The sequence below is a fragment of the Coregonus clupeaformis genome, chromosome 36 (genome assembly GCF_020615455.1).
Source record: "Coregonus clupeaformis isolate EN_2021a chromosome 36, ASM2061545v1, whole genome shotgun sequence".
In the NCBI taxonomy this organism is placed as follows: Eukaryota; Metazoa; Chordata; class Actinopteri; order Salmoniformes; family Salmonidae; genus Coregonus; species Coregonus clupeaformis.
In genome coordinates, this window is record NC_059227.1 from 32,428,660 (window position 1) to 32,441,571 (window position 12,912).

Consider the following 12,912-nt stretch of genomic DNA (forward strand, 5'->3'; position numbering starts at 1 on the left):
TCTCTTGGTGGTGGATCTTGAAGCCCTGACTCCAGCAGCTGTCCACTCCTTGTGAATCTTCCCCACATTTTTGAATGGTTTTTTTTTCACAATCTTGACTAGGGTGCGGTGATCCCTATCGCTTGTACACTTTTTCTGACCACAGTTTTTCCTTCCCTTTGCCTCTCTATTAATGTGTTTGGACACAGAGCTCTGAGAACAGCCAGCCTCTTCTGCAATAACCTTTTGTGTCTTTCCCTCCTTGTGCAATGTGTCGATGGTCGCCTTTTGGACAGCTGTCAAATCTGAAGTCTTCCCCATGTTTGTGTAGGCTTCAGAACTGGACTGAGAGACCATTTAAAGCCCTTTGCAGGTGTTTTGAGTTAATCAGCTGATTAGTTTGTGGCACCAGGTGTCTTCAAAATGTAACCCTTACACAATATTCTAATTTTGTGACACACGGAATTTTGGATTTTCATTTGTTGCCACTTCAAATCATCAAAATTAAATGAAATAAACATTTGAATGCATCAGTCTGTGTGCAATGAATAAATATAATGTACAAGTTACACCTTTTGAATGCAATTACTGAAATAAATCAAGTTTTTCAAAATATTCTAATTTACTGACTTTTACCTGTAAGTGAATTTGTCCCAATACTTTTGCTCCCCTAAAATGGGGGGACTATGTACAAAAAGTGCTGACATTTTTAAATTATTTTATTTTATTAAAGTTGTATTTATTGTTTTATTTTTTCAACAAACACAAACAAACAAATGAACAAAGCTACAATACAGAACTAAATAGGTTCACAAGCAATAGTCATCACCTCCCAGTCTTAGAAACAACACAACAAATAAAATGCTTCCAGATTCTAGAATTGTTGTTTCTACCAGCGATCCTAGCAAGCATTTGTTCATAAGATGCTACTTCCAACATTGAAACATTGGATAGAATCAGAGTAGGAGTGGCATGACCCTTCCAAATTCTAAGAATTACTCTAGCCGCTGTAACAATACCAACAGTGATCAGTTGTGGAAAAAGTACCCAATTCTCATACTTAAGTAAAAGTAAAGATACCTTAATAGAAAACGGCTCAGGTAATGAAAGTCACCCAGTAAAATACTACTTGAGTAAAAGTCTAAAAGTATATATATATATATTTTTTAAATATACTTAAGTATCAAAGTAAAAGTATAAATAATTTCACATTCCTTATATTAAGCAAACCAGACGGCACCATTTTCTAGTTTATTTTAATTTTACGGATAGCCAGACGCACACTCCAACACTCATACATCATTTACAAACGACGCATTTGTGTTTAGTGAGTCCGCCAGATCAGAGGCAGTAGGGAGGACCAGGGATGTTCTCTTGATAAGTGTGTGAATTGGACCATTTTCCTGTCCTTTTAAGCATTTAAAATGTAACGAGTACTTTTGGGTAAAATTGAAAATGTATGGAGTAAAAAGTACATTATTTCCATTAGGAATGTAGTGGAGTAAAAGTAAAAGTTGACAAAAATATAAATAGTAAAGTAAAGTACAGATACCCCAAAAAACTACTTAAGTAGTAGTTTAAAGTATTTTTACTTAAGTACTTTACACCACTGACAGTGATCAGTGCACATTTCTCATTTGTTACATTAGTTAACTCTGTTCTATCGCCCAAGAGACATATTCTCGGTGAAACTGGATTTGTTAACCCCAACCAGGGACGGCTTGTTCAATAGGGCGATATGGGCGACGCACTGCCAAACGGGAAAAGGAAGGGATTTTTTTTCTAATCAATTATATCACGGCAACAGCAGTTATCAGTGTTCACGTCTGATCTGCCAGCCACTAAATGTCAAATCAGGCTAAAGTCGTGCTTCAAATGGCCCCGCCCGTTTTTGGGGCGATTTCAGTCAAGTTGAAAATCGCCCAGAAGTCTCTCATAGCCTGTCATGTAAAATCTATTTTTTTCACATTTCAAAGCTTTCAATACATTCTCTATGGGTGTCTGTGGGCTTGCACTTACGCTTTCGTCATACGTGACGTAACGTTGAACGTAACTAAGACAATGGCGGCTATCAGCGTCTATGTTGCGACCTGCAGTGCGGCGTTATTTTATGTTTTTAATTTGTAGACTTAGTTTACAAACATTCTGCCAACCATGGATTTCCAGTGGTTGGTTTTGGACTGATCTTGTTGATCGTGTACATACCCGCTACGAACGGACTAAATAATGAAAACGCTGCTGGCAGCTGAATCCCAATACAGCTGGGAGACTTGGCTGGATGAGTCCCGGACAGAGAAGTGGAGCCGCCACCTTCACCCTGGTCAGAGCGGACCGCGATCCTGGTAAGAGAGCGACTCTGTACCCCGACATTGAACTGCTTTCTGTGTCATTGCGACCTTACTATCAATTCAATTCAATTTAAGGGCTTTATTGGCATGGGAAACGTGTGTTAACATTGCCAAAGCAAGGGAAGTAGATAGTAAACAAAAGTGAAATAAACAATAAATATTAACAGTAAACATTACACTCAGAAGTTTCAAAAGAATAAAGACATTTCAAATGTCATATTATGTATATATACAGTGTTGTTACAATGTGCAAATAGTTAAAGTACAAATGGGAAAATAAATAAACATAAATATGGGTTGTATTTACAATGGTGTTTGTTCTTCACTGGTTGCCCTTTTCTTGTGGCAACAGGTCACAAATCTTGCAGCTGTGATGGCACACTGTGGTTTTTCACCCAGTAGATAAGGGAGTTTATCAAAATTGGGTTTGTTTTCGAATTCTTTGTGGATCGCTGTAATCTGAGGGAAATATGTGTCTCTAATATGGTCATACATTTGGCAGGAGGTTAGGAAGTGCAGCTCAGTTTCCACCTCATTTTGTGGGCAGTGTGCACATAGCCTGTCTTCTCTTGAGAGCCAGGTCTGCCTACGGCGGCCTTTCTCAATAGCAAGGCTATGGTCACTGAGTCTGTACATAGTCAAAGCTTTCATTAAGTTTGGGTCAGTCACAGTGGTCAGGTATTCTGCCACTGTGTACTCTCTGTTTAGGGCCAAATAGCATTCTAGTTTGCTCTGTTTTTTTGTTTGTTCTTTCCAATGTGTCAAGTAATTCTCTTTTTGTTTTCTCATGATTTGGTTGGGTCTAATTGTGTTGTTGTTGTTGTTGTTGTTGTTGTCCTGGGGCTGTGTGGGGTCTGTTTGTGTTTGTGAACAGAGGCCCAGGACAAGCTTACTTAGGGGACTCTTCTCCAAGTTCATCTCTCTGTAGGTGATGGCTTTGTTATGGAAGGTTTGGGAATCGCTTCCTTTTAAGTGGTTACTATCTGCCCCGTGAGTTCCCCCAATTGTTTGTTACCGTTGTGTACTGTTGATAATCACAAGTTTACTGGAGAACTGAGACCAAGTAGAGACTTTGGACAGGGTGGATATGGTATAATAAAGGCAGTTTATTCAGAGGTAAAGATATCTGGAATCGCGTGCACGGACTCGTGCACGTGTGTAGGTCACCTAAATCATCAGAAAAATTGCCCCTCCTGAGAATTTTTTCAGGAGCCGCCACTGACCCCAACCATTCCTCCAGATATTTCAAAACATCCTTCCAGAAAGGTAGCACTAATGTACATTCCCATATTGCATGTCAATATCTCCTAGTGTCTTTTTGGCATTTCCAACACAGAGAATTGTTGGTCAGCCGCATCTTATGAAGCCTTGTTGGGGTCCAATAAAACCTATGTAGTATCTTATATTGAGTAAGTTTCTCCATGGCTTGCCTTATGTTCCTCCCTGAGTTGGACAAGATCTTCAACCAGGTATCATCCTTAATTTCACACTTAAGGTCAGTTTGCCATATTGTTCTGAGGTTTTTACAGTCTTTACTCTGAGGTTGACTAAATATTGAGTAAAAATGGCTGCTTTATGTTTGGGTAATTCCAAATACTCTGCTATTGTGTTCTTTCCTGGATTTTGTTGATAGCCGGTTAACAAACATTCCTTCATATTTCCAGAAATGTCCCTTGTCTCCCACATCATATTTTTGTACCAAATCTGAGTATGACATTAAAACATCTTCATTGTACAGATCACCTATAGTGTGAATTCCTTTCATTAGCCATTGTTTCCAGTACACAGACTTCTTTCCTATCCGTAGTCTAGGATTGTGCCACAATGATGAGTATCCTTGTTTTAGATGTGAAATTCCACATATATTGTGTACTGTTCTCCACACCTCTTATGAGTGTAACAAAATTGGGTTGGGAGTTTCAACAGACCTCTCCCCTGTAAAGTGCTGACATTTCTAAATGGTTCACCCGATATGGATGAAAATACCCTCAAGTTAAAGCTGACAGTCTGCACTTTAACATTGTTTGATTTCAAATCCAAACTGTTGAAGTATAGAGCCAAAATAAGAAAAAAAGCTTCACTGTCCCAATAATGATGGAGGGCGCTGGATAGTAACAGTCACACACACCTGCATCTACACTCACAGATATCTACCCTCACAGATATCTACCCTCACAGATATCTACACTCACAGATATCTACCCTCACAGATATCTACCCTCACAGATATCTACCCTCACAGATATCTACCCTCACAGATATCTACACTCACAGATATCTACCCTCACAGATATCTACCCTCACAGATATCTACACTCACAGATATCTACACTCACAGATATCTAAACTCACAGATATCTACACTCACAGATATCTACCCTCACAGATATCTACACTCACAGATATCTACCCTCACAGATATCTACACTCACAGATATCTACCCTCACAGATATCTACCCTCACAGATATCTACCCTCACAGATACAGTGGGGAAAAAAAGTATTTAGTCAGCCACCAATTGTGCAAGTTCTCCCACTTAAAAAGATGAGAGAGGCCTGTAATTTTCATCATATGTACACGTCAACTATGACAGACAAAATGAGAAAAGAAATTCCAGAAAATCACATTGTAGGATTTTTTATGAATTTATTTGCAAATTATGGTGGAAAATAAGTATTTGGTCAATAACAAAAGTTTCTCAATACTTTGTTATATACCCTTTGTTGGCAATGACACAGGTCAAACGTTTTCTGTAAGTCTTCACAAGGTTTTCACACACTGTTGCTGGTATTTTGGCCCATTCCTCCATGCAGATCTCCTCTAGAGCAGTGATGTTTTGGGGCTGTCGCTGGGCAACACGGATTTTCAACTCCCTCCAAAGATTTTCTATGGGGTTGAGATCTGGAGACTGGCTAGGCCACTCCAGGACCTTGAAATGCTTCTTACGAAGCCACTCCTTCGTTGCCCGGGCGGTGTGTTTGGGATCATTGTCATGCTGAAAGACCCAGCCACGTTTCATCTTCAATGCCCTTGCTGATGGAAGGAGGTTTTCACTCAAAATCTCACGATACATGGCCCCATTCATTCTTTCCTTTACACGGATCAGTCGTCCTGGTCCCTTTGCAGAAAAACAGCCCCAAAGCATGATGTTTCCACACCCATGCTTCATAGTAGGTATGGTGTTCTTTGGATGCAACTCAGCATTCTTTGTACTCCAAACACGACTGAGTTGAGTTTTTACCAAAAAGTTCTATTTTGGTTTCATCTGACCATATGACATTCTCCCAATCCTCTTCTGGATCAACCAAATGCACTCTAGCAAACTTCAGATGGGCCTGGACATGTACTGGCTTAAGCAGGGGGACACAGCAGGATTTGAGTCCCTGGCGGCGCAGTGTGTTACTGATGGTAGGCTTTGTTACTTTGGTCCCAGCTCTCTGCAGGTCATTCACTAGGTCCCCCCGTGTGGTTCTGGGATTTTTGCTCACCGTTCTTGTGATCATTTTGACCCCACGGGGTGAGATCTTGCGTGGAGCCCCAGATCGAGGGAGATTATCAGTGGTGTTGTATGTCTTCCATTTCCTAATAATTGCTCCCACAGTTGATTTCTTCAAACCAAGCTGCTTACCTATTGCAGATTCAGTCTTCCCAGCCTGGTGCAGGTCTACAATTTTGTTTCTGGTGTCCTTTGACAGCTCTTTGGTCTTGGCCATAGTGGAGTTTGGAGTGTGACTGTTTGAGGTTGTGGACAGGTGTATTTTATACTGATAACAAGTTCAAACAGGTGCCATTAATACAGGTAACGAGTGGAGGACAGAGGAGCCTCTTAAAGAAGAAGTTACAGGTCTGTGAGAGCCAGAAATCTTGCTTGTTTGTAGGTGACCAAATACTTATTTTCCACCATAATTTGCAAATAAATTCATTAAAAATCCTACAATGTGATTTTCTGGATTTTTTTTCCTCAATTTGTCTGTCATAGTTGACATGTACCTATGATGAAAATTACAGGCATCTCTCATCTTTTTAAGTGGGAGAACTTGCACAATTGGTGGCTGACTAAATACTTTTTTTCCCCACTGTATCTACACTCACAGATATCTACCCTCACAGATATCTACACTCACAGATATCTACACTCACAGATATCTACCCTCACAGATATCTACCCTCACAGATATCTACCCTCACAGATATCTACACTCACAGATATCTACCCTCACAGATATCTACCCTCACAGATATCTACACTCACAGATATCTACCCTCACAGATATCTACACTCACAGATATCTACACTCACAGATATCTACACTCACAGATATCTACACTCACAGATATCTACCCTCACAGATATCTACACTCACAGATATCTACCCTCACAGATATCTACACTCACAGATATCTACCCTCACAGATATCTACCCTCACAGATATCTACCCTCACAGATATCTACACTCACAGATATCTACCCTCACAGATATCTACACTCACAGATATCTACACTCACAGATATCTACCCTCACAGATATCTACACTCACAGATATCTACACTCACAGATATCTACACTCACAGATATGCCGTCACATACACAAAAAGGTTGACAAAGACACAGATTCACATTGAAGGTCAAGGGGGTGTGTTCAGCAGAGGTTGGGGGGGTTCTGTTCCATTTAAACTCCATCAATCCAGGGGGTGATTAGGAAAGGCCCGGTGTGTCACCTGAATTGACTAATTTTAAATGGAACTGACCCCATGGTTTCCAGTCCAAGAGGTCAGGGTTTGTTGGGTCAAGCAGGGATGTTGCTGGAAGCTGGGTGGTCCAGTCGGTTTGTGCTTTAGCCAACTCCTTTCAGTGTTCATTCAGTGTCATGCCAAAAATGTACAGTATGTTTTGACAATGCTACAGCACAATATAATGAATGATATGTGTTGTGTATACATCGCTTTTCAGGTAAAGCCGTCTTAAAGGGCATGAATTCAAATGAACAGAAGAGACTAGGAGGCATATATGAAATATACTACGTATATTTTACATTGTATATGCTACTACAGCACACAGTATGGTTTGATTACATGAAGTCATAGTCACTCAATTCATCATATGTCAACGAAACTTTAACATTTGTGCTACGGTACCTCTTTGATGAGGCTGATGAAGCGCGCCCCGAAGCGCCAGGGTTTGTGGCGGTTGCACTGCAGCGAGCTGACGGTGATCTGCTGTGACTGCTGCACCGCCACAGCCACAACGTGCACCGCGTCGAACATCAGCGCTGCGTCCGTCTGCACAGAGAGGTAGTTGTGATGTCAGAGCATTATTACATCATGAGATAAAAGGTCTCTCTTGCAAAAGAGATTTGATTAAATCTCCATGAGACAACCTGTATAAAAGGTTACATCAAAATAAAGAGCATTGTTATGTCAGGGCATTGTTTCATCATATGAGGCATTATGACATCAGATCATTATTAAGTGCTATGCAGACACAGAGCGATGGGCTGAGTGGATGTTCGCTGAGTATCCACTTGTCCCTCTAGGCAAAGCAGCTAGTGCCTTCACACACGAGGGCGACCGCCGCCGGTGACCATAGCAACTAAATAAACAAACATTATCGACGTGCGAAAAGTGAATCGCTATAACACCATAAGGATGCATAAATAAGTATTTACATGCAACAGAAATCCTAAACCCAAAAATAGATTAGAAAACAATGATTTTCATTGTTAAACGTCGCTCATAAATTGATAGTGTTAGCCAGCTAGCTAGATAGCTAGAGTGGCAAGTTAGCTGGTCCTGCTATTGGACGTACATGCTGACACATCACTACGCAGGCTACATTTTCTACTGTGATTGGTCAACAACGATGGCACTGCTTCAGAAAATAGAGCAGAATCCTATTTTCTCCGCCTCGGCTGAGCGGCTTCCACGGGCCCAAGCACCTCCGAACGCGCCGCCTGGATAGAAATTGCTTAATTGAAAATGAATGGGTCTACATCATCAAGGCCATTATGATGTCAGAACATTTTTACTTCATAAAGGCCAATAATTGATGGGTTCCCTTGCAATTGTGATGTGGCTGGAACATTAAGACATCATCAAGCATCCATCAAGAGATGACATACTTATTCCATCTGCAAATGATTCCATTACATTCACTGCATCATACATCTATTTAAGTGAGAGAGGGACATGACCATATGACATCATCAAATACACTGCATCATAATGAATGTACTGTATTCTTGTGCTTCCAGTCACAAGTCAATGTGGGCAACCTGGATTATTCAAAGAAATTGTAGGACTGCACGGGCTATGTACTGTCTACAGTTCACTGCAGAAAAAAAAAGACATGCTGAATAATCCACTTCCCTCTGCATATCCTTTGGAGGACTATCTCTCAGTATAAGAGAGAGTAGAGACTAGAGAGTGAAGAAAAGCCAGCCAACAAAACCCTTTAGAATAGCCCAGTCTGTGTGTCAGCCAATGAGAGAGGCTCTCTTTGGCAGGTCAGCCTGTAACCGTGGAGACTAATGGCTCCTGATAGCTGTGCCCACTCCCTGAAGAGCTAGGGCAGATCGGGTGTTGCTGCAGATGGCACACGGGCTACAGTGCCAGTCAGCTCCACTCCAAAACAACACATTAAGTACATGCAATGTGGGCACATTATCATGTTCACTCTCTGAGTAATACTCTGTGAGTGTATCATCCTAGATGGGGAGATACACTACAGAGGTAAATTATGTGCTACAGCAAATATGATTTGGTCTGATTGTGGGACAAAATCAGGATGATTGTGTCTTTTTTCATCTTGATATTTAAAGTGACAACATGACACTACAAAATGACAGTTTCACAATCCACCTATATGCCTCAATTTAAAATGAATGGAAGAGAGAAGCACCATGTAATTTCCAGATTTGTGGTGCGTATCTTTTTAGGGCTTAAGTAGACGTTGTAACCCACAACCCTCTGGGCAAAAACTGATTGAATCATGGTTGTTTCCATGTCATTGTAACAAAAAAATGCAATGTGATGACGTTGAATCAACGTGGAAAACTGATTGGATTTGCAAAAAGTAATCAACGAAAGGGAATATCGTATTTTTTTTCCCACCCAATTTTAAACTTCAATCCAATGACATGGTTAAAATGTTTGTTGATTTAATGTTGAATTGACATTAGTTGACAACTCAACCAAAATTAAATCAAAACTAGATGTTGAAATGACGTCAGTACCCAGTGGGAAGGTGCTATAGTTACTTGTTATGAGTATACAGTAGGTTGTGGGTTCCAACCCAGGCAATCCATAGCCACACCCATATTCACTTCCAGGTTTGAGTGGGGGGAAGCCATCTTGTCTACAGATTGTAGTCAGACATTTTTGAAACTAGGAAACTGTTTATGCACTGTAAACCCCAATGTGCTGTCATTACTCAAAACTTTTGAGGAAACCCATTGCACTTAATGTATCTGAGTACCGTTACTTAAAGAGATTTTGTAGTCATTACTCAAACCGATAGAGTCACTGCAAAAGTTATAATTACACTCTTTATGACAATACATTACATATCTCATAAGGCTTTATTTTGAGGCCTAGCTTTAACCTAATACAGTGGCCTGAAACTTATGGTTTACAGGACACATCAGACCTGCAAGTAGAGTTGCAAAATTCCGGTAACTTTCCCAAAATTCCCATATAACCGGGATTTCTGGAAAATCAGGGAAATTTACCAGAATTTTGCAAACCTACCTGCAAGTGACATTATACTGGCTTGCAAAGTGATGTGTAATTCCTATTGGAATCCAGCCAGAGTTAAGATTTCCAAAAGTTGACATTTTTACTCACCCGCAACCTGCATTCATAATGATTGTCAGGGTTAGGAACAGTGTGAGGAGACTACCTAAGCCATTTCAACTGGAACAACCATTTCAGTAACGGGTACAAAAAATCTAACTAAATGATTGGATTAGTCATTTTTAAAATGTATTTTATTTATCTTCGTGTAGCATAAGATCAATCAATCACTCAATGTACATGCAAAAACACAGATATTGGGGTTGGGGTTGACAGTGTAGTTTAAAAATGCCTTGGGGTTTACGTTAAAGTTTTTAAAAAGCCTTGGGGTTGACAGTAGTGTTTAAAAAAGCCTTGGGGTTGACAGTATAGTTGAAAAAAGCCTTGTTTTCTCACTCCATACAAGTGAGAATGTTTTAAAAATACTATTTCTAAGGCCTACTTACAGTTGAAGTCAGAAGTTTACATACACCTTAGCCAAATACATTACACTCAGTTTTTCACAATTCCTGACATTTAATCCTAGTAAAAATTCCCTGTCTTAGGTCAGTTAGGATCACCACTTTATTTTAAGAATGTGAAATGTCAGAATAATTGTAGAGAGAATGATTTATTTCAGCTTTTATTTCTTTCATCACATTCCCAGTGTGTCAGAAGTTTACATACACTCAATTAGTATTTGGTAGCATTGCCTTTAAATTGTTTAACGTGGGTCAAACGTTTCGGGTAGCCTTCCACAAGCTTCCCACAATAAGTTGGGTGAATTTTGGCCCATTCCTCCTGACAGAGCTGGTGTAACTGAGTCAGGTTTGTATTCCTCCTTGCTCGCACACGCTTTTTCAGTTCTGCCCACACATTTTCTATAGGATTGAGGTCACGGCTTTGTGATGGCCACTCCAATACCTTGACTTTGTTGTCAGAAAGCTATTTTGCCACAACTTTGGAAGTATGCTTGGGGTCATTGTCCATTTGGAAGTCCCATTTGCGACCAAGCTTTAACTTCCTGACTGATGTCTTGAGATGCTTCAATATATCCACATAATTTACCTTCCTCGTGATGCCATCTATTTTGTGAAGTGCACCAGTCCCTCCTGCAGCAAAGCACCCCCACAGCATGATGCTGCCACCCCCGTGCTTCACGGTTGGGATGGCGTTCTTCGGCTTGCAAGGGACCCCCTTTTTCCTCCAAACATAACGATGGTCATAATGGGCAAACAGTTATATATTTTTGTTTCATCAGATCAGAGGACATTTCTCCAAAAAGTATGATCTTTGTCCCCATGTGCAGTAGCAAACCGTAGTCTGGCTTTTTTATGGCGGTTTTGGAGCAGTGGCTTCTTCCTTGCTGAGGGGCCTTTCAGGTTATGTCAATATAGGACTCGTTTTACTGTGGATATACATAATTTTGTACCTGTTTCCACCAGCATCTTCACAAGGTCCTTTGCTGTTGTTCTGGGATTTATTTGCACTTTTCGCACCAAAGTACGTTCATCTCTAGGAGACAGAACACGTCTCTTTCCTGAGCGGTATGACGGCTGAGTGGTCCCATGGTTTTTACACTTGCGTATTATTGTTTGTACAGATGAACATGGTACCTTCAGGCGTTTGGCAATTGCTCCCAAGGATGAACCAGACTGGTGGAGGTCTGCAAATTTTTTTCTGAGGTCTTGGCTGATTTATTTTGGTTTTCCCATGATGTCAAGCAAAGAGGCACTGAGTTTGAAGGTAGGCCTTGAAATACATCTACAGGTACACCTCCAATTGACTCAAATGATGTCAATTAGCCTATCAGAAGCTTCTAAAGCCATGACATCATTTTCTGGAATTTTCCAAGCTGTTTAAAGGCACAGTCAACTTAGTGTATGTAAACTTCTGACCCACTGGAATTGTGATACAGTGAATTATAAGTGAAATAATCTGTCTGTAAACAATTGTTCGAAAAATTACTTGTATCATGCACAAAGTAGATGTTCTAACCGACTTGCCAAAACTATAGTTTGTTAACAAGAAATTTGTGGAGTGGTTGAAAAACGAGTTTTAATGACTCCAACGTAAGTGTATGTAAACTTCCGACTTCAACTGTATGTGTTTGGGGTTTTCTCTGTGGACTTTTCATTCCTTTGGATTTTTATGAAGTCTACCAACTGAAGAGGTAAAATCAATACTTATTTAATTTCTCACGGCAGGATTATTTGGATGTTTGCTTGTTTGTGATTTCTTGCTGGACTTTAGGAATGAACTCAATTGAACATTTACTTTAATTGGAAAACAGCCATTGTTTCTAAACTAAAACAAAGACGTGATTTAGCATTTTCATTTGCGATTCAGAGACTGAGCATATTGATTTCAGGGAATTTTGGTTTGATCATTATTTACACGCCCTTGCTTTTCGATAAGTGCCGTTGGGTTTACTGCTAACTAACCTTTATAGTGTCTAATTTCATTTTAGACATGGTAAACCTTAACCCCTACCCTTACCCTAACCCTAACCTTAAAAGTTTGAAATGTCAACTTCAATGGGGTGGTTTCAGAGTTGGGACGTCCCAAGGATCCCATTTAGACATTTCACATGATCTAGTGAAATCATCCACTTACAAACTCCAATTGAACGGAAGCTATTGAGGGCGTAGCTCCTTGGAGCTGTCAGTGTAAATAGATCTGTCAGAGGAGGGTCAGGCCGAAGGCCGGGATGAACAGCAGGGAGTCGTCTCAGCCTCGGCACAACTCTGCTGCTCTCCTTTTCTAGTTTATCTCTACGGGCACAAAGAATCCCCTGTGTTATCTGACAGAC

The 12,912-nt window shown here is 40.4% G+C and overlaps 1 protein-coding gene across 3 annotated transcripts in view; it reads right to left on the minus strand.

Moving 5' to 3' along the window:
• LOC121552680 (glutamate receptor ionotropic, kainate 2-like) overlaps positions 1-12,912 on the minus strand; it is a 179,270-nt gene that overhangs the window by 52,847 nt on the left and 113,511 nt on the right. For all 3 annotated transcript variants that reach the window (XM_045211365.1, XM_045211364.1, XM_045211366.1), the window contains one exon: positions 7,467-7,610. In XM_045211365.1, the coding sequence (XP_045067300.1) occupies positions 7,467-7,610 (144 nt within the window). The remainder of the gene's footprint in view (positions 1-7,466; positions 7,611-12,912) is intronic.